Source organism: Aptenodytes forsteri, unplaced genomic scaffold (genome assembly GCF_000699145.1).
Source record: "Aptenodytes forsteri isolate BGI_AS27 unplaced genomic scaffold, ASM69914v1 Scaffold465, whole genome shotgun sequence".
NCBI lineage: Eukaryota > Metazoa > Chordata > Aves > Sphenisciformes > Spheniscidae > Aptenodytes > Aptenodytes forsteri.
Window position 1 is genome coordinate 876,929 of NW_008795039.1, and position 22,882 is coordinate 899,810.

Consider the following 22,882-nt stretch of genomic DNA (forward strand, 5'->3'; position numbering starts at 1 on the left):
CAAAGGGGCTATGATGGTTCTTCAGTGGGATGTGACTGAATGCACTGTTTCTCAGGATAGAGGGGAAGATTTTGCCTAGTGGACATGGTATAGGAGTCATGCTTTTAAATAAAGAGGGAACTTGGAGGTTTTCCGTTGTTAAGTTGCTCTTGCAAAACCGCTTTACTTTATATACGAAGTATCTTACAAGCTCCTGTTTGGATTTCTAATGTTTTATAGACCTTTCTAAGTTCAGACGCATGCACAGCAGTCGTGCACAGATAGCCTTTTAGAACAAACCAGAAGAGTTTTGTTTATTTGCTGCACCTCAAAGAGGGAATTTACTATATAATACTTTAATCCTTTCAGCACCCTGGGATGTACACTGTGGGGTAAATTTTCAAAGCACAGTGCGTGGATTTATCTGCGCGACTCTTACTGATGTTAATGGGAGTCACACGGCTAAATCCCTGAACAACACTTTGACAATTTAGGGTTGTATGTCTAAGAAAAGGACACTGGTTTGAGCTGATGAAACAGCTGGAAATGAAAACCCATCAGAACGCATCATCCTGAAAGTTGTCTGGTGTGACAATAAGGAATTTAATTACTAGATATACTTGTGTCCTAGTTCTCTGTGGTAACACTTTTTGGCACCAAGCTTCTTTTTCTAATATCTATCAGGCCCACTGTGAGTCACTTGTTACTTCACTGTTCTTTCGGGTATCTAAAATTTGTATTGCCTATAGGGTTGGATATTTTATATGAGAATGTCAATTATATATGTTTAAAAGAACAAAAATTAGCTATCTAGCAGCTTTCTCTTAGGGAAATGGGTATTTAGCATTTTATAAGTAAGCTCTGTGTGTGTAAGATAGTGTATTTAAAAGCAAAGTTTTAATGATGCTTATACATCAGTTAGATCTATCATTTTTATTACTGAGTTAACTAGAATTACAGTTTCGTGGAAACACAGATAATGCTAAAATTAGTCATCTGTTCATTAAAAGGCATTAATAACAGAAATCACATTGCCATTTTTAGGGGATTTTTTGCATGCTGTTAGCTCTCCTGGAATGGGGGCAGTGAAGAACGTATGACTTCATGTAGATCATAATTTTTATTATGAGTTTCTGATTTTATGGTAAAGTAGTACGAATGCCGATCTGCTAACCTTTATTTGGCAGACCAATTGGTAGCGAGAAGATTTATGCTACTCAGTACAAATTCCAAACATAGAACATAGAGTTGTGTGAGTTGCTTTCAGGGTGAAAACTGTTGGTTGACTCCCTCCCTTCCTTTCCTAGCCTGACCTCCCCAGGAAGATTTCCATTTTGAAGGGGGATGCCTGAAATGCTTGCAGGCACTGCCAATTTGAAAACATTTGTAAGCACCATTCTACCACAGATTCCACAAGCCTTAAAGTTACTCTTATAAAATGGACATTAGGTAAATGGATTTTTTAGAGGTCTTGTCATCTTAGATATATTCCTTAGGTGCCTATTGCTAGGTAGGTTTCTTTAAATACATGATTCAGAGGAATGGAAAAATATCTTAATATTCTAACATATATACCCCACTTTCATTAGTGATGACACAGTCTTGTTTGAGAGACCTTTGCTTAGTTACACTCTTTCCCCCCTCCTTCCATTAGTAGTTGGACTCTGTTAATTTCATTTGAACTATGGATTGAGAAAGAGTTAGAAGGTCTTAGAAATTAAAGACGGAAAAAAAATCCTTGCTTGGCTACCTGATTTGGCCCTTACCCTGATGGAATATGAGTCAATATTTTACAATGAAGAAGAAATACAATATTCTGAAAGACTAATTTCTAAAAGCAACCATATTTATCTCGATATTTTTTGACAATAGTACATTTCTTTCTTCTTTGCTCCATATATCCACTTCATGCAAACATCTTACAATACAGAGTATTCATTTGATATTATAAATTTTAAACTTTTTTTATAATTTGATCATCAGATTATATATTACTAGAACATTGCTTACTAGTTTTAGTGACCTGTTCTAGTATTAATTATTCTCTCACAGGCAATAACACTTTTCATCCTGGTTTTAGAGACTTATTGTGGTCAGATTAAATGAATGTATTTTTTTACACTGACTTAGAAAGTAGAAGCAAGAAAATATCTGCAAGAAGTGTAAATACTATGCTCACTTGCTTACTAGGACCTTTAAAAAGATCGCCAAATCATGATGCTGTGCCTTTAAAAAGAAAAGTTCCAATAAAAATCCATTAACTACTTTCAAATATAGCAATCCTCCTGTCCAGCTGTGAAAAGTACTAGATGATACTTATTTGCCATTTGTGTTATTTACGGTCCATGACTTTTATGGTAACTGGTTCCTATTATTGGTTTCTATTAATGTAAAACATAAGTGAACATAAATGAGGCGTGAATCATTTCTTTTTATTAGCCCCACAGTCTTCACTCAGTGCTTGCAGTAACTCCAGCTGTGACTTGTTAGTGATAACCTATTTAAAGAAGGATATCTTTAAGAATAAAGGCTGTGATTAGGATTCTTTGTCTGTTCATAGTTTGAGAAGGTTTCACTAGTTCATTGCAGAATCAACAATGATGAAAAAAAATAAAAATTAATTAGCAACACTTCTAAATCCAGAGTTGCCACTAAACTGTCCTGAGCGTAATATGGCACTAATTATACTCCAGGTAAGTTCTTACTGGTTAGTACTAAAAGCAAGATATAGGATATGTCACTTTGACAGTGCAGGAAAGGACTTCCTGCTGCTGTTTATCTGTGTTGTTAAATGGTAGATGCTGATATGATCAGTTATTAAACAATATACTCTGGAAAAAAGATATATATGTGTATATATAGAGAGAGACTTGTGTAAGAATTATGAACTTTTTTTTTAGGAATAATGAAATTAACGTAGAATTAGACTTTCAAAAAATGGTCTATACACCTATATTATTGAAGTCATTGAATTGCGTTAGAAGAATTATGTCTTAAGTCATGTATTAAGTTCCCTTCCAGGTAGCTTTATAGTTAAATTGAAAAGAGCATCTTTAAGGTAAAACATTATTTATCCTATGAAAGGAAAAGACTTAAAGCTTCCTGCTTAAGCAGAATCTAGATGCAGTTAATTCCTGAGCATCAGATTTTATTTCACCAATATTTTTCTCTAAGGAAAAACTAAGTTTTCCTAATCAGTTCTAACAATGTATTGTTTTAAAATAATAAATATTTATTAGTTGTTAAATAAATCTGGAGCGCGCATTTCTCATTCTCTCTTTGGAGCTTTAAAGCATGTTATCAACCTTTGTGTTATCTGTAACTCTCTATCAAAATGTACTGCTTTAATTATTTTGGAAGAAAAGTCTTGCTACAGTTCCCAGACATTCTGTGTCCTCTTTCATCAGTGATGTGTCATGAATAAAAGAAGGGAAGAAAAGAACTGTAACCCCACAATAAAACACTTACATTATCCTATACCTTTCAGGGGCCTTTCCGCGATACTGCTGAAGTATTGCGGCAGCGCTACAAGCCTTTGGAACCAACCTTGCGAGTGGCAGCATCAATCAATTCACCACTAGAGAAGGCCAGAGAGGAAATGAGAAGGGAGGAATGGAGAAACCGTATACATGACAATGAGTAAGTTCTTTGTTTTTTTCTTATATTGTTATGAGAATGCTTTCTTTATTCCGCTGCTTTCAGAAACCTTTCATGCCTGACAAAATGAAATGTCAAACATGACAGCTTACTAGCAAACATTCTATGTACATACTTCTAAATTCTGTGTCCTTAGATTATAAACTGTTCAGGGCAGAAACCCTATCTTGTAATTGTGTGACATGTGCCATCCACATCTATGAATCTATAGAAGAACTTATAATATGTGATGCAACAGATGGGTTTAATGGGAAGTAAGAAAACAAATGCAAATTCTGTTTTGCCACATGCACATTGCCAAGGAAAAAATACTGTTTCAGTCTTCGTATTCAGGGAGCTTACAGACTATGGGAGGAAAAAATGGTGTTGCATGCCAATGAGACTTGCTTTCTCTCCCAGTAGACTACCAAAGCTCACTTGGAAGAGAAGGGAGCATATGTTGCACATGTTAGAACATGATGCAAAAACTGTAATCATCTTTGAAGCAGTTTGGTTTCCTAAGCCATAGCATCTGTAATAGTGTCAGACAGGCCAGTTCTTTTCCATACAATCCCAAATACAGACATAATCCATCCCAAAAGATTTAAGGCTTCTGTCCCAAAAGACTTAAGGCTATTGCCAAAATATTTCCAATTCTTTTCTTACCATGATGGAACTCTTTTGTCCAATCGTATTAAAAGCCTGTTAAGTCACCTGCTCTAGCTTTGTAGTTAACTAGAAAAAATTGATGTTTTGTCAAATTTTCCCTTGAATTCACTGCTCTTGGCAATCCTTTGACACTTTAATACCAGAATTCAGGAGAGAAAGGAATCACTTTTCCTCATGAGCAGCCTGTGATCCATTGATTCACTGGGACACAATGCTTTGCTATCTTTGATCTGTTTCAAGCTTTTCTATCAGCTCCATGTTGCCATGTGTCAGCTTCAGGACTGGGACTTAAGAATGCCAGAATCAATTGCATTTGCATGGTTTGGCTTTTATGTTTTTATTGTTGGATCTTTTTCTTCACATTTTACCCGATTTAATATTAACAGTGACTTTAAATGGAAATTCTACTCAAAAACAGTTTTGAAAGACAAAAAATCTCTTAGTTTGGCAACTTCACTTTTAGGCGATGTTATTTTTTATATTTGGTTCCAAGAATGAAATATAGTACTTTTTATTTCTTTCATACTGAAAACATAACTGAGTTAAGTCACAAGTAAAAATGTACTTCAGTTTTCTATTCCTCTCTGTATTCTTTCATTTATCTGGGTGAGGGGAAAACAGCTTAACTTTCACATCTCATCTTAAATCTGGGCCTTTTTAAAAAAATTTTATTTCTAGCTTCTGCTAGTGAAATTAAAAAAACCCCAACAAACCACTAGGTAATAATAAATATAATTTATTATTATATTAATAATAATTAATAATAAAAATAATACCTCTCATATAAAGTGTTCTTTTCACTGAATAAGTTTTGACTGATGCATTCCAAGTGAGGATGGATGATATCCTTCATTTATAGGGATGACTATATTGCCCAGTCTTTATTTGATGAGGTTTACCCCAGACATCACTATGTCAACAGTTTCAGAAGGTCAGATCTTGTAATAAATATTTCACTGACTCTCTTCAGTGAGTGAATTGTGAAGCTTTGGTCTTGTACAGTTTAAGTTTGAAGTCTCCAACTTTGACAGATATTAATTGATCAGGGGTCTGTCTTTACCTTATGGGTAAGGAAGCATTTAGTGCCATCCTTAACGCACAGAAGCGATGTCCTAACACCAATGATTCTCAGCTTCATGCACGCTAAATGCAGAGTGTATTATACATTTTCAGGCTGTGATCATTCCGTTTGCGCTTCATATTCAACCAACCATGCAAGGGTCACATCTGTAACCTTGAAAAGGTGATGACAGAGTTGCAGGTCATCATCAGCACTAGTAATGCTGCAGCTGCTGTGTGGGATGCCAGTCTCCAGGGAGGAGTCAGCAAAGGGTTACTCAGATTCTACAGTAGTTTTTTCTCAGCAGTGTCTATTATGAATTGACAAATTTCCGTCTCTTTCTATGTAATTGTGTACTTTGGGACTGTATTTCTTACTGGTAGTGCTTCCTATACTGATTATTCTTCTATTTTAGAAAATAAGGAGAGGATGAACAGTGGAAGTGTGTGGCATTTGTTGAGAAAGCTCGTGTTTGCATAAAATGACAAACTGAATCCTTGATCTGTATATTTCCAGAGTGAGTATTGTGTGATATCTCTTAAGATTGAAAAATTGTCGCTGTATACCTGCAATTTCCAACAACATTCAGAATTCCCACTCACCTCCGATTATCAGGGTTCTTTAAAGTGCTAATATGTTTTCTCTAAGTGTTTCAAGCTCCGAGAAAGTTTTTGCTTCTGATACAATGCAGAAATAATTGAAAAAGCTGTGGGAGAGTTTGAGGCAGGGAGAAGCAGTACAAATGGAAGCAAGAGAGAATGTTGTGCTTACTTAAAGCAACCACTGGAATTTCCTATTTTGTAATGAAAGAGCAACTGGGTAATCTTGCCTAATAAGAATGATTCCTTTTTCTCATGTAATTGAAGCTGTTACTGCTTTATTGTGCTAATTTTCATATAAATGAAGTGATTTCCCCCTCCGCTTTGGTAGGAATGACAATTGGACTCCTTCGGGATGGCCACTTAATAAACTAGTGTCTAGTTTGAGACACCAACTGCTGGATCCAGCAGATTTAGATCGCTAAGCATGAGAAGTTCTTTACTCAGTTGCATGCAGCTGCATGCTGGCCTAATTTTCCAGAGAACAAAAATGTAAATTATTTTCATTAACTTTACTGAAATCTGTCTCACATAATATGCCTCATGCTTCAAAGCGTACTATTAAATATCTTTATAAAGTCAACATAAATCAGAATGAGTTGCAACGTGATCATAGAATAGGGATAAACCAGCAATAGTGTAAGGCTGAGGTTTCCTGATTTATTGTAGTCTTCTGGTGTGACATCAGGCTAGTCATCTCAGCTTCTAGCTATGTCCGTGCTCAGTGCTGTACCAGAGTTAGCCAAGCTAGTCCCGAACACACTGGTTCACTTGTGTGCAGCAGAGTGTAATGTTTGCACACCCTGCCTCTCACATGCTGTGTGAACACTGCAGCACCAAGCTCCTCATGGGCTTATTCTCAGCAAGATAATGCTTTCCTTTAGAACCACTTAGGTGCTTCTGTGCTACACAGTGCTGTGCATGAAAGGTACACTTACAGAGAAGTTAACGATCTAAATAAGCTCTATACTTGGAGAGCATCAGTGTTATGAGCTGCCTGGTATTAATGGTAATAAAATTTAAAAAGCAAGTCGCTTTGATAAGATTTAAGATTTAAAAAAATCTTTTAATTTCTACATTTATAAGATCTTTTACTGCATTTCTGACTTAGCTGCAGTGAAAAGGGCTACTACATTTTATGTCATACAAATATAGCACATCTGAAAACTTTTTTCAAATTATACTTAGTTTTTCATATGCCTTGCAACTTCAGCAATTTGCATATTTTCCGGACTGTTATTGTATTATGATAAACAGGGATTATCATATATTTTCAGATAATGTTTTCTTAACAATTCAACTTCTATTTGTAACTCTTCCATTTATTTTAATTACTAGCACAGTGTGCAACATTTATTAATCAGCAGAGTCTTTTTAAGTTAAAATACTAAATTAGCTAACCCCATTAACACAGAATACTCCAAACAAGCAGTAATAGGAGAGGTAGTTACTGTGCAAATCGTATTATACATGCGGGTGCTCTAGGGCACAGTTAAGCATGATTACGCTCTTTTGATCCAGTATTCCTCTGCTTCTTCCAGCTAATTTCCACTGGAAATTTACAAAGTAGCGCCTTCATTTTTCCATCTTAATTTTTCTAATGAAGTGATGGTACTTTATAACACTGGGGATGCAGATAATAAGTCTGTGTATAATTAAGAAGTTCCAGAATTTGCTGCAGAAGAGATCTCTTTTACTTCCTACAAGAACTAGACTGTGCTTTTCTTTGCCACTTTACATTATCACAGACGGGGGTTAAACAAAAACGGCCAGAGGAGTCTTAGATTTACTGACGTTAGGATAAAAGTGATTGATAATTGATTGAAAAAGTATGTATTTAGTATATTACCGTAGACAATATGTGTAATAAGGCACCCGAAATAAGTTTCTTATGGAAAAAATACTGCACTAAAGGTAATCTGACTAGATATGTTAAGTAAAGCAGACTGTCTTTACTTTTGTAAATAACACTTTGATTTTAATATGCACTCATTATGAACTAAATAAGGGCTGCCCTACTGCAGTTTTTTGCTATGGAAAAGCACTGTCCTTCTTCCTTCGTTCCCCGAGTTAAAAGATAGACAGTTTTGGATTTGATGAAGAAATTACTTCAGGTTTAAACAAAATTTGAAAGCTTAAAATTGATTTCATGTTTTATTTAAAGAAAAAAAAAAGATTAAAGATTCACAGGTTCCCGATAGAGAAGCATAGTTTGTTTGGAGCTAATAATTCATGGTGGTCTTCAAAGTGAGATAAAATTGTTTTATTTGAATTAGATCAAGACAACAAGGAATTGAATTGCTATTGCATAGAACCACTTTAGATAAAAATTTAACAACATTATCACACATCTAGAGTTAAGATTTTGGTAGTATTTTTACTACTAAATTACAAAAATGTACAGTACATAGAAATATTATGAAGGTTTGAAAAAACACGTAAGCATAATATTCCTTTTAGTTCTTTCGTTTTAGTATTTCTTATTGTGCCCTGATAGTGCAGCACGTATGGCATTCTGGCAGTAGATCTAATGCCAGTTCTTTCTCAGAAGCCTGGGTAAAGTTTGAAGCATTTCTGGTATCAGGATTACATGCCTGCATTGCTAGACTGCTGGGATTTTGCCTCTTGGGCAGATCCAGAGAACGTGCTGAAGGACCACTCTGTTTTTTTGCTGCCATTTAAATTCAAGAAAAAGTGAATGCCTCTGAACTGTGTCCTGTTGGTAGGTACCATATAGCATTGGGACGCTGCCGCCCAGCAGTAAATGATGGACCCGACAAATCCTCTTTCCTGTTTGCGCTGCTGCTCCCTCCTCTCACATTGCCATAGACCCCAGAGCTCAGTACCTACTGCTGCTTCTATCATCTCAGTCGATCCAACTGGAAATCCTTCAGCGTCTAAAAGGCCTCTTCCATCTCCTGTCACAATAGTGAGAAATATTACAATAAAAGAGAGAATGGAGGGAAGAAGTGGTATATGAGGAGATGCAGGAAGAAAGATCATGAGGGGGTAAAAATTAGGATTAGAAAGATGAAATTAACAGTAGCAGGGAGGTGCAGGATGGGATGAGTGAAGGGTGAGAGAAAGCAATTTTTATTTTTGCTAACAACAAATATCTAGGGTACCTCTTGAAATTTAAATACAAGCCACTAGCAGCTGTCAGGTCCAGGATTGGCTATTAAGTCAAGGCTTCTAGGTCTTTTTTCATTAATTAGGTTCAACATAGCGTGGTCCTGGCAACAGCGCAGCTGGCCGTCACTACCAGTGACGCTGCCAGCTTTGATCCTGGTCCTCCCTCAGGTTGTGTACGTGTCATACTGCTATATGTAGAACCTGAGATAGATAGTTTCCCGTTTTGGGTTCCAAATCTTTCCCCCTGTCTTGAATGTATTCTTTGGCATATCTCTCATTCAAGCTTTTGTGGTAGTTGAAATGAAAAGAATTTTCACTTTTAAATTTATTTCTTTAGGGAAAGTTCACCTCATATTAAATCATCAACTTTTGGAAAGGCTTAGCTTATACTAACTGTTTTATGGCATGGTATAACATCAATACAGAATTTAATTCTTCTTTGATCCTACTGCTTCTGTCTCTGTCATATTTACTGAAAACCTTCAAGAATTTCTGAATTTACACTTAAATCACAAGGAAAAGCTGAAACCCAGATGTGAGAATCCTGTGAGTGAGCTTTTTGTGGAAAAAAACTATTGAGGTCTAAACTTGTGCAGTTGATAATGGCATCATACCATTGTCTGTATTTAATTTTCCTCTCCTTCCATCACTCTCTTCTGTCACATTTAGAACACATACTGTCATTAATTTTGGGAAAAGCTGTGTCAGGTGTATATATAGAGCTACAGAACACAATACCATTACTGAAGTGTTTTGCAGCGCTATTGCTTTTTACTATGATTATTGGTTGTGGGGGTATAATGTCTTTTGTATGACTCACATTAATTTGGTTACCCTACTTAACACAAAAAAATTGTTTTAATGTTCTTTTTAATTACTTATTCACAGAGTAACGAAAATTCTTACTTGCTTTAAATAGACGTTGAATTTGCAAGCATATGATCCTTTCTTGTAGTTAGATCATTATCACTATAAGGATCTGCCCACCTCGCTCTGACAGCAGCACTATAAACAGAAGGAAAAAAAGAAAGTTTCTGCTTCAGACTACTTCATACCATTATACCCAATTACATTATTAATATTCTTTCATTTCAGTTTTAATTTTTTTTATTGTTCAATGTTCTTCTCCAAAAATTCATAGTTGCTTTAATTTTTTTTACTCAGCCATAGACATACATTCCAGGCTGTACAGCACATACTCCAGATAATGTTCTTAGAGGAGATACGCAGCAGAATGCAGATCACATTTGTACTAAACTACATATAGAACATACTGTTAGTTGTGTCTTAAAGTGTTACAGTATATGTATTTTTTTTGTTTGGAAGCATGGTAGAACATAGATTACTCTGAGTATTCACTTGTCAAAAAGACAAAGATTAACTGATCCACAGTAAAATCAAAACCTCTATATAGGAAATTTTATAGGGAAAACTATAATAATTTACTTTATCTTCTACTTTCCTCAAGATTTTTTTTGCCATTTTTTGTATAAATGTTACAGACACAGTATTCATATTAAATTATGAATGCTATGGCTCAACTAAATTCTATGCATATATGGGCAAATCCCTAAACTGCTAGCCTTGTCTTCTCAGCTATCCAATCCCCTGAGAAAGCCAATTTTCTTTCATGTCTGAACAAAAGAAAAATGTACTATTAAAATGCAATTCAGAAGTGATAAAAACTGCAAGTGGAGCAGCCGGCTCACAGCACCTTCGATGTATTCTCTGGGACACTGGGGCCACATTAATTTTTGTGTGTGTGTGATGTCCATCCCATGTGCAAATTAGCATTACAAGTACCATAATCTGTCTTATGTGAGAGTGTCCTTTCCCACGAGTATACACATGCTACTATAGCTTTGTATAATTTAAAAGTCTGCTAACTCAGTGTTTTTCTTTTGCTAACTTTACATGACATTTGTTTGTGGTACTTGATAGGATAAATTGATATAGCTGGCAAGATTCTAAAATAGTTTCTTTTTATGGAGTGGAAAGAAAGAAATGTAACTTAAGAAAACAAACACTCAAACAGTTGCTGATGGATCAGTTAGTTCAAATAAATAATTTTCTGAGTCTGAGAGCTGAGAGACAAAGAAAAGTATTTTAACCCCCATCTTTACCAAAAACTTGTTTGACTGTCTAACTCATAGGGACTCTGGATTCTGAAAAGCTTTCAGCTAGGAAAAGGTTTTAATTAACTACACCTGTTGTCGTGCCAGTTAAAGTGATGTTTTAAACTTCTGAAGCATATATTTCTAATTTTACTGTATAATAATTTTTCCTGCACTTGTAGAATAAAGAATGCATGTTGCTTTTTCAGAATACCAGCTTAATTCACAACGTTTTACTTGATATAAAAATGTACTTGTTTGCTCTCATAACTCTCTTGCAAACTGAAATAGATGGAACTAAGACATCTTTGTAGGGTCTCTTGCAGATCCTTTATATATAAGATGTTTTTTCACCTTCCTCCATACAGTTTGCTGTGGAATCTACCCAGAAAACCTGTAGTTGTCCATGAGAGTTAGGGACATCCATCTGAAAACCTCTTCCATGCCCAAAGCAGGTAGCTGGAGCTTCACTGTTCAGTGGTACTATGTAAGCAGGGAGCCCACCATCAGTATGACCAAAGGCGAAAGAATCAGGCTCCAAAAGATTGCTAATTAGGACATAATTATAACTTGAGAGTTATTTGTGAATAACTCTCACAAAAACACAATTTGTGAATTCAGAAGAAGTAATTTCTTTGCTTTGTGGTCTGTCAATACGTGAAAGTCAACATTACTATTTGTATAAGTTTCTATTCTGCTAAATGAGAGTAAGGTTTATTTAGCTTTGATTAACAGATATCAAAGGATGCATACCTAGTTTAAGGTACAAGGAGGATTCTTTGTGGTGCACATTTGCCTTGGTTTATGCTTATACTGCTGGCATGCGTGAAATGTTTCCATCCTGATGGAACGATCAGGTTTAGGTTATGTGTTGGGGGCCTACATGACTTGTAAAGCGGATGCAAAGTTCTCCAGAAATGAGCTCTATACTTGCGCATGGTGCATGCCTGCCCCTGGCAGCTGGCACAGACTGCGCTGCCTGCTAAGACTTGAGGTGCCAACATGCAGATCCCAGCAAATTGAACCCCGCTCATTCTTCACATCACACCAGTTGGTAGTGCGGATACAGCCAAAGTAATAATCTAGTAATGCAAGTGAACCAAGTTATATCTTCGTACAGAAAGTCTTCATTTTATCCTGTTGAAACTCTATATCCCTTTGCTCCAAATTTAATTTAAAAGCAGCTATAGGAGAAATTGCAGTAATCGTCTCACAATACTGAGGGGGAACATTAAGAAGGCAGTGGAAAATAGCAGGAACATGTGTCCTACTGTAGCATTGGTATCTATGACTTACATCAATCCTGTGGTATCTAGAATAGAGTATAACTGATTTTTAAATATTTTTGAATTTCAGATTTCTGCCATTTTCTTTGTATCACAAAAATGAGAAGTATGACCCATCAATTCATAGGTCAGGCAAATATGGCCAAGAAACTTATGGAATTAAACACTTCCGAGAAGTACAGCCTGAGAAGTGGGTAGCAGACAAGGTAAGTCACTGCAAAAATAAAAGAATGGTTTACTTTTTTAGATTGTTATTGTAGTAGAACTAAGTGAATTTGGAGCTGATCCAGAGATCATGGAATCCAATGGGAATCTTTCTAGCTTGTTATAAAATCACATAGTTAGAGCTGAAATGGTATGGCAGGGGTCCTCGACTCTCTTTCTGTTAAGTTCAATTTGAGGAAATTCAGCGCCTCTCCCGCCTACAAGATAAGGATTTAAAAGCCTGATTAAGCACAGCTTTGGTTATATAAGTTTTGCAAAGTTTTATTCTATCTGTATTGCCTTTTCTGATTTAAGAGAGATTGCATATTTACTCTTGCACATTAAGATAAACCTTCAGAAAATTATGGCAAAACCTGATTAAAAACAACAAAATATTTTACTGCTTACATTCTTTGGAAAATTCTAAAAATTAGTGAATAGCCATTTTTATTTTAAGATAGTCTCATTAAACTGCCTGCTTTGTCAGGAGCATCTCATATAGTTCTGGTTTTGTAGTGCTACAAGAGGTAACTTTCCTCAGAACACGTTCTAACACGAGTTTGTGTAATGGTTGCGTTACTTCTATTTGTATTAGGTATCATAATCACATTAAAATTTTCCAGTATGAGAAAGATAATGGACTTGATAGAGAGTGCAGCACAGAGCCACAAAGATAGTTAAGGGACTGGAACGTCTTTTGTAGGAGGAGAGGCTGAGAGAGCTGGAACTCCTCAGTCTGGAAAAGAGAAGGCTCTTATCAATGTGTATAAACACCTGATAGGAGGCAATGAAGAAGAGGGAGCCAGGCTCCTCTCAGACTAAGTAGCGCCCAGTGACTGGACAAGAGGCAATGGACACAAACTGAAATGCATGAATTTTCATCTGAATGTGAGAAAACACTTTTTTTTTTACTGTGAGAGTGACAGAGCGAATTTTCGTCTGAATGTGAGAAAACACTTTTTTTTTTTTTTTTTTACTGTGAGAGTGACAGAGCACTGGCACAGATTGCCCAAAGAGGTTGTGGAGTCTCCCATCCTCGGAGGTATTCAAAGCCCAACTGGACATGGTCCTGGGCAACCTGCTGTAGCTGAGTAGGGGGGTTGGACTAGATGGTCTCAAAAGGTCTCTTCCAACCTAAACAATTCTGGGATTTTGTAAGATATGATTACTTATCTCCCTGAAAGTAACTTAATCTTTTTAAATATATAACAAGTTCCAAGGAATCTTAGTTTGAGAAGTAATATTTTTAAAAAGAATTCTTTCTCAAAACTTTAAAAATGAGCTCAGAGTAAATTTTGGTATTTTAACATACATTAATTAAATCTCATTGCAAATAAAGGCACAAAGATCAACATTCAAACAAAAAGATCTGAATTTGTCTTTCAAAAGCAATGAGTGGAGGATATGACTGAATGAAGTCCCACAGCATAAGTATGACATATTAAAAAGATGTAAAAGTCTTATTGGTGGTACTCATCTTGTCCTGTAAAGACTCTTCCTTTTCCAGTCCTTAGCAGTTCTTGATCAGGCTCAGATGATGATATCAAACAATGTAAAGATCTTTATATTGTATATCATATCACGCATATATAACATTATATAAATTATGGGCTTAGCTGAAACAACTAAACTCACTTTACTTGTGATCTTGGACAGATTTCAACCTAAATCTCTAGAGGTGAATAGCTGTATACATTAACCCAACATGACATACAATCTTCCAACCCCAATTCTAATTTAATATGAAGTTTCAATTAGGAGCTGCTTCCCCAAACGGAGAGATAAGAGGAGAAAAGAGCTATGACCTACCTGCTGCTTTAATGGGTCATTATTATCAGGAAAAAAACCCCAAAACAAACTCCACCTCCGCACTACATTTTAATGGTAAAGGTCCTATAGGCAGGTGTGAGGTCATACTTTCATAACTGTTAAATTTGAAAAAAGTGTCACTTTCTTATTCCTAAACTGTATTAAAACTTTGTATATATCAGTGCTATGAACAAAGTTATCCTGTTCTAATGAATCACAAGGCTAAATGGCTTGTATCAAAATATTACCCAAAAAAATCAGATTTTTGCTTAACACTTTGTCTGCTAAGCACAGCCCTCCTTTGAGTTTGCCAGGAGGTGACAGTTTTGTGGATGCAACTTCTATTAAAACCCGAACATAACCCTGCCATGGTATATATTCAGCTTCTGACAGTATTATACTAAAGAAGTTTCTCTTATCATTGCTGGCAAGACAAACTACTGTGTAAGTTCTTCCAAGGAGTCAGTTCAGTGGTCAGTGGATCAGTGACACCTCTGAGCTGCTGAGGTATTATTTGATATTAGCTGCCTTTTTTTTTAAACGACATATAAAAAGTTTCCCTGTGTATGTACATGAGCATGTCCTAGTTGTATTTTCCTGAGGTTTTCATGTGTTTATAAATATGCATTTTAATTCAAGTCACAAAAAATTAGTATGTAAATTATATAATTACTTTAGAAGTAAAATGAACAACAATGAAAAATATTGCCTTGTTATATTTCTTCTGGAAAATGAAAGGGTATTAGCATAGACTTTCTCTAAACATAATAATTACCATATCTATGTGAGGAAAAGCTAATAGTTCTTTTCATCTAGTTATAATCTGAAAATTTTTATCTCATTCTGTTTACATTTCAAAGAATTTTCTGAGTTAAGGAAAAAACTGTTGTATTCTAATTCTTCATTAAAAATAAACAAGAAATGGAAATACTATACCTCTAGTGAAACTGGATCTAGTTAGTTTACCCAGTTGTAAATCACTATAAAAATAAAAATGCTTACATATTTTAAGTTTAATATCATATGTCTAAAAACCTTGGAATGCCTTTGATAGAATTTATATGAGAAGTATCAATATAAAAAATTTACCAGTCACTATGAATTTAATCTACAACGATAGGTTCCAATGTAGCTGGACAGTCAAGGGATCAAATACACTAACTATAATCTTTCAGTTGTCAAAACACTCACGTATGTTCATATTTACTGAGGCAGAAATGATACCTTACAGCCTTTAATCGGTATTGGAATTAGTTTGCATATGCATTTTTGAAAACTGACTTTAATGACAGCATTTAATGTTTTCTTATTTGCAAAATTCAGGAAGTGACATTTTAAGATGTTCCTTACTGATAGATTCTTTCCTCTGATGCCTTATTATAGGTGAATTACAGTACAACTGCATCATTGTTTCATTATTTGCACAGGCATTTTGGCCCTAAACACAATTTTATTATCTACAAAGCATAAAAATACCCAGTACTGCAAAGAATTAATTTAGAGAACCTAAGCATATTGCACAGAACATAAAGTTGACCTTTACCGTCTACAGCTTTTGGAATGGAGTGGGATGTGGAACACATCATAGATTTAATGTGGCACAACGCTGTCTGCAGAAACTTGGGTGGGACTGTGACTGCCTGCCCATTGCACCCGATGATTGAATCTGCTGTCACCAGCATCCTGATAATAATGAACATTCAGCTTAACGACCGTGATTATGATTATCATAATTGATGTGCAAGTGCAGTGTGTGGGGATCATTACAGCTGAACTGTACAGCAGAGAAACATGCCTTAGTTATGGATAATCTTACTTTTATGCATTGATTGGGATAAAATATGCCTTTCAAGTTCAACAGGCCAGCTTGATATAATTTTAGGAAGATTTCTACATATATGAATTGATGATTATTAGCTTCCTGCAAAACAGTCATTCTAGCTGTTTGTTTTGAATTGTTTCATTCCATTAATAATGGGAAATAATTAATAATTAGACATTGTTGAGTGGAAATCACTTATAGAGTACTGCCAGCATTAATCAATTATCAAGTTCAAATATTTCTGATTGTCATGGCCTTGTCTAGGCTAGGAAAAATAGCCCTTGTAATTCACCACCAACACAATTCTATTTTTGGTGGAGCAGTAGAAATTGGGCTGTAGTCAACACTATTGGCATTTTCACACTGTATTGTGTAGCCATTAGAGCAGGCAATAGTTGTTCCTTATATAAATTATATCGCTTCCATCTTTGTCACCAGAGGCAGAGAATTACAGGCTCAAATTCAGCCGGTGTAGATAAAGACACAGTCAACAGCTTCAGTAGATTTTGTTGGGCAGTGACTGCCTTCAACTGAGATTATATGAAGTTGCGGAAGTATTTAAGTTATGACATATATAACAGATAAACACCAGTGTGTGTACGTATTTTAAGCCGGTGTTTATATAAAGAATGTTATGACATAGGTATAATGCAAAGTATAGAGTTTCATTGATTTACACTGGGCGTAAATGTGGCTCTGTCCAGGAACTGGCAGAATTTCCTATGTGGGATAACAGAGATAACAGACTATGGAAACAATTCTTGATCTTTGACTTGCTTTCTACCATAAAGAAGATTGTACGGATCAAATCTCTATGAATGTCGCAACTGCACAATTCCTCTCATTTGACTTCACTAAGTTTGGACTTTCTATGATGAAAAAGAGAACTCCCTGTGTGTCCAAGGAATTCATCCTACTTTGTATAGTCTGCTGCCTCTGAAAGTTCAATAGGTTCTGTGGTTTTCATTGTTGCTGACACTATGGCCCAACTGGAATCACATTATTAGGTAGGGCCCTAATTTCCAGACATGTGGGAAGAGGTCCACAAGGAGAACTTAATATAGCCTGAAAATCTCAGTGCCTTAGAAAATGAGTGTGACTTTTCCACATGGCCATGGCCAACCCACTTTCTTCCACATTCTTCTGAGACCACTGTGTCCTGTGGTTCCACAGCAAATTTATCTTTGTATAGTATTACTGCGAGGGAAAGATAGGGCGGGGGGGAGAGGAAGTGATTTGTTCTGTTTGAAAATTAGTTTCATCCCTTATAGGACTAACAACATATTCACAACAATCACGTGTCTAGTGGATGATGTCATTGTGGCAGAATTGTTTGATACACTATTCATGCTTTTCCATCCCTGACTATACTGAAAATTATTTAAATTTCACCTTGACTGCATTTTTCCTAACCTTGCAGCGATAGGACTTGTGATAGGTATAATGCATGTGTGAAGCTTTAAACTTTTTCTCTCTCAGATTTTGACTCCATGACAATTTTTTAAAGGAATTTGCTTGTTTTCTTTTCATTTTATTTAGGAAAAAAAGATTATGCAGGAATATTTTCTAATACAGTGTGATATTGGCTAATGAATGTGCATCCATACTATCAAACTATTACATGTTTTAAAACTTTTAAGGCCGTATTTACTAGTACACTTTGACAGAAGTTACTAATATATAATGAGAAGAGCTAGCACGTGTTTTGAATATCAGATTCTTACTTCCCCAGTCCAACTGCAATGTGTTTTCCTAGGCAATGCAGAGCTGACATAATGTGGCAGCCAGAAGTGACTCTATTGTAGGGGAATTATTAGATGATCTGTAAGAGTTTGCTTGTTTCTGGAACTACCAGTCTCCTCATGAGCCATGTCAGGGATAATAAGGGTTGTTGCCAAAGCGTGTTGCACTCCAGCAATCCCTGGCCAATGACATGGCTCCTGTATGATTATTACTGCTGGCATGACTTGATGTATCTATTCAGATGTTCCAAATGGACCCTTAGTTTGAGTTATCAACTATCTGTTTCCAAGATAAGGCTGCTTTCTGTCACTTTTCTTCCTATCCTGAGTCCTGCACCAAATCAAATCATTTAAACCCAGGGATCTGGTCCTACAACAATATTCATGCAAAGTCTATCTTTTGTACCCTGTAGCATATATTTTCTGCTCTCAGAACAACCATTGTGAGTCAGAACGCTGCTGTATCTTCATGTGAAAATCAACTTGAGTAATTCCCTGCCTCCACATAGGGTGATTCCCACAGCAGCGTTACTCTCAGAGCTGTGAGCTCCTTGGAGCTCAGGCGTTTGGCTACCTGGTTAGGTAGTACAAAAAAGAGCAGCATTGCCCAATTTAATATCACAGACCAGCTTAATAAGCAAGTGGTGCTTGCTTCAGATGCAATAAGCATCTGAAATTGGGTAACAAAAAATGGCTTAAAGTCACTTTTGCAACTTGTACTTCTGAATTTTTTGCTTTTTTTAGTAAGTGTCATAATGTACTGTTGAGAAGGAAATGTATTAAAAAAGGCAGGAGTAGGTCATATCCAACGGTGGGAACACCAGACATTACCTCTCATTCACAGGACTAGAATGAAATATCTTTCATTATAAGATGCACCCATTCAGTCTTCCGGGAAAGCAAATGACAATTTCAACTTTTGACAGTTGACATGATGATTTTTCTAGATTCCTTACTGAACGACTGTGTCATATTTACAGAAATACATTTTGTTTCAGAGCTCCCGTTGGAAAAGTTCTTCAGCTGTCGATTGTTCCCTTTGAGAAAATCCTTAAGGTCACCACTGCTGGTCTGCCTTTGAAAAATGCTACTCTTGATATATGTAATGCAAATGATTATTAACTATCAGCAATCTTTCAAATTATTTTCTTAGGTGGAGAAGGAAGGTAAACACTGTGAAGTAAGTTAAAATATACAAAATGTATTCCTGGCTATTGTTTAACTAAATGCAGAAAAGAATCTATGGATAACTGGAAGGCTGAAAAGAAAGGCTGGAAAAACTTTCTGGTGAAGGTTACTGATGAGTTACAGGGTCTGATTTTGAGGGAATACTACAAAGTAGTGACTGAGAAGAGTCAAACCATTCATTATTTGCATAAGAAAAGATACTGTCACCACTCTTCTAATCAAATCCATTCTAGTGTTTTTTTGTAAGGGTTTGTCATCAACTAGTTGAATATTTTATAAAACCTGATTTTTCAGTGCTGTAATTTCTCAACGGGAAAATGCAGTCCCTTGATGATGATCCAAGGCTTTGAAGAATAAATTGATTCGAAAGAGAAAATTAGATGGTACTTATTATACTGTCTAACTAGCAATCCTGTGTCATTTGTCTGTTGGATGATAAATGTCTTGCTTTGCCTACCTTCCTCATTTAATAATGTAACTTGTATGTTAGTGGCATAAAAGAAAATCTTGCTTTTTAGTAAGAGCTAACTTTAACCAATATTTCTTTGAGGGAGATATATGTTTTAACTTTCTAAATAATTCCCATTGTACACATTGCTTAAACATTTTAAAGCCTCTTGTTTAATCAGAAACACTTTAGAAATAGAGTATCTTGACCAATTCCTTCAGTGCCTGGCTAGAGTACATTACAGTAACTTCTGGCAGAGATTTTAATGCAAAAAAATAATCAGTTGAGCTGGAAACGGTAGAGTTTGAAGTTACACCTAACTTGTTTTTTATATTGTTTTTAGGTCTTCACTATTTGGATATTATTTTGTTTGTTGGAATTGAAAATCCTCACACTAAATCGGGCAGTGCTGGGCCTCGCCTTTTGATGACAGTTTTGGATGGGCTGTTCAGCATTCTTGGAATTAAGTGGATTTGTTTATATTTCTACCACACATAATATATTTCAACTCAATTCAATTTGCCGCAACATTGAATTAAAAAGGCTATATTTTGAAGTCACTTAAAATTCTTTATGGAACATATCTGCAAAAGCAAGCTACTTATTATTTGAAAATACTCACCTAGACCTTGTTTGTGCTGGTTAACTAGAGTTGAAATGAAAGTAACAGAAAGCTTTTCACAATCCTTTAAGAATTACATGGTCCATATAAATGTTGAAAAAATGCGGGTATGAGAACTGATCCTCAGCGCCTAGCGTAATTGAGATATATCCATGGAGCTAGGTTAATTTGCATCAGATAACTATCTGGCCCGTAATGAATATAATCAATATGTAGATAAATGCTATTTAGAAAGAATGTTCTAGGAAAAATGGTGTTACCCATTTTCACAGAAAAATAGATGCTGTTTGCTTAGCTCATCTTTAAATGCACGTTGCTGGTGAGTTTGCAATTAAAGTCTAAGATCAGAAGCACATATTCTGGTGACTTTTTGCAACAGATACACTTAGGACTACAGAATGTTGCATCTTAAAATGATGCCTGAATGACATATTTTGTCACGCTGACCCATTATGATCAAATAGTTGTATAATTTGTAGCGTTATTAATACCTATAGCTGTTCTGGATGGATTGTAAGAGGTTATGCCAGGTATATGCCCAAGTGAAAGAAAGACTGCAAGTTTTTGTTGTTTTGATGATCTCTCCAGAGAGCAAGAGTAGGTTATTCTTAGAGCAGTAGGACTTCAATGCACTAAAATGGATTTGAGAGTAATCTACGTTCCCTGAATAGGAAAACTCACAGTAAAAGATAGCTTCATGCACTTACATTGGAGTGAATGAGGGACTGTAAGTAATAGAGACTGCTTGTTGTCTTAATGGTTTGATGTAAGTACCTACTGCTTCCTTTAAAATTTATATCATGAATCAACTCTGAACTCGTTTGCTCCATTTTAAATAGTAATATGATACTCACTTTGGAATACAGTTCAGTGTTTATTCAGTTAATGCAATGAAGAGCTGGTTTTAACACGCCCTTTATAAACTCAGGTTAAAAGGATGTTCCACCATGATAGAGATAAGAAACTATATTCTTTCTTCTCTTATAGTTTTTGTTGATCTCAGCATAAAATATGTAGGGAAACTGAAAGGCATATCCACATAAGGAGTTATTTATGAGTAGGTGTATTACCATCTCTTAATATTCTAGAATGAGAATTACAGAATTATTCAGGAATAACCTTTGCACTTCAAATTCAGGCTTCACTTCCGTTTAAATAACCTTACAAGCTTTGATGAGTTAATGTACGGAGGTAATAGCACCTAAAGTAAAGGGGATAGGATGTAAAGGCTGTGATGCCCACAGTACCTGTTTCACAACTGTATTGTTTTTGTTTTCCATAATGAGACTATTTGAGTAGGAATTTACATTTTGACTGTGATTGATTATAGGAACTAATAATATTCCCAGACAGTAGCTCTGAGATGTGTTAGCATCTCTTACCTGTAGTTGTATGAAGGAATGACAGCGTAAGTGGTAAGTGCTTATCATTAGCAACTGAATACCCTGCTCTTTTAAAATATAACTTGTTAGGTATGAGAGTCTCAAACTTAGGGGGGGAAAAAAAGAAAAAGAGAAACAATAAGAACATTGCATATTGACAGACTTTGTACGCTAATGCAAAGCTGCTTGATTGAGCAGTGTAGTGTCAACCATGTCTTTCTTCTGATGCTAAAAGTAATGCACATAGACAGAGTGACAATCAGAGTACAGCCTCCCATCAGCTGTAATTAATCTTTTAGTTAACAGAGACTAGAAAAGCTTCTCATCAGCCTCTTCTGAAGTCTGAGGCACCCTGTTTTTTGATGTTTGCATTCTGAGTAAAATTGTCCCCACCAGTTCTAACAAATTGAAACACCAGGCTAATTATGGCAGCTAATGAAGTGTGTGGAATGGTCACAGCTTGTCGTGAAACTGTTCCTTCAGCTCAGATTAGAGTTTCATCAATCACTTTTTTAAACTGATCCAGAATTGCTTCTGCCCAGTGCTTGGCATTTTTAATGCTGTTTCTGTAATTGGTTTTTTCCCCAAAGCTTAGGCTATTTTTTGAAATATTACATTCTCAGGATAGGACTTACAAACTCCAGTTTATAAAAAAACATTTCATTATCGCCTCTATCAGCTGATCAAGTGCTAGAAAGCTAATAAAAGAAGCAGAAATATAAAATTTGATATATTGCTTTTAATCCAGCTAAAGGTAGCAATAAAGCATATACACATATATGTATATGAATCATTATTACTGTGGGCTGGATGTATACTGCAATCTCATGAGACACGGTTTGTGGGCTGGATGGTTCAAATCCCACTGAAGGACCTAAATGAAATGAATGAGTTGGTCTTAGCTTATTTCCTAGTGGATTGTGGTCCTCCATATATCACTCGAAGGGTTTGGCATGATTTGTAGTTTTTGCAGATGCCCAAGCCTTTGGCAGGAGGAAGACCAAAATGTGTTGCTATTTAAAGAATTTCAACACTTCAGGTCAAATCCAAAGTCCTCAGAGAAGTATGGGAAACTTTACGGTATAACTTCTATTGCTACTACACTGTCAATGAATAAATTAGCATATAAAACATTGTAAAAATTCCTAGTTCCTGTTCATTTATAAGATATCATAGTACTCAGCTATACA

General features: G+C 35.7%; 1 protein-coding gene across 1 annotated transcript in view; it reads left to right on the forward strand.

The window, feature by feature from the left end:
• Window positions 1–22,882, forward strand: part of SPATA17 (spermatogenesis associated 17) — a 97,082-nt gene that overhangs the window by 62,284 nt on the left and 11,916 nt on the right. The window contains exons 9-10 of the mRNA XM_009276843.1: window positions 3,467–3,618; window positions 12,546–12,681. Coding sequence (XP_009275118.1) covers window positions 3,467–3,618; window positions 12,546–12,681 — 288 coding nt within the window. The remainder of the gene's footprint in view (window positions 1–3,466; window positions 3,619–12,545; window positions 12,682–22,882) is intronic.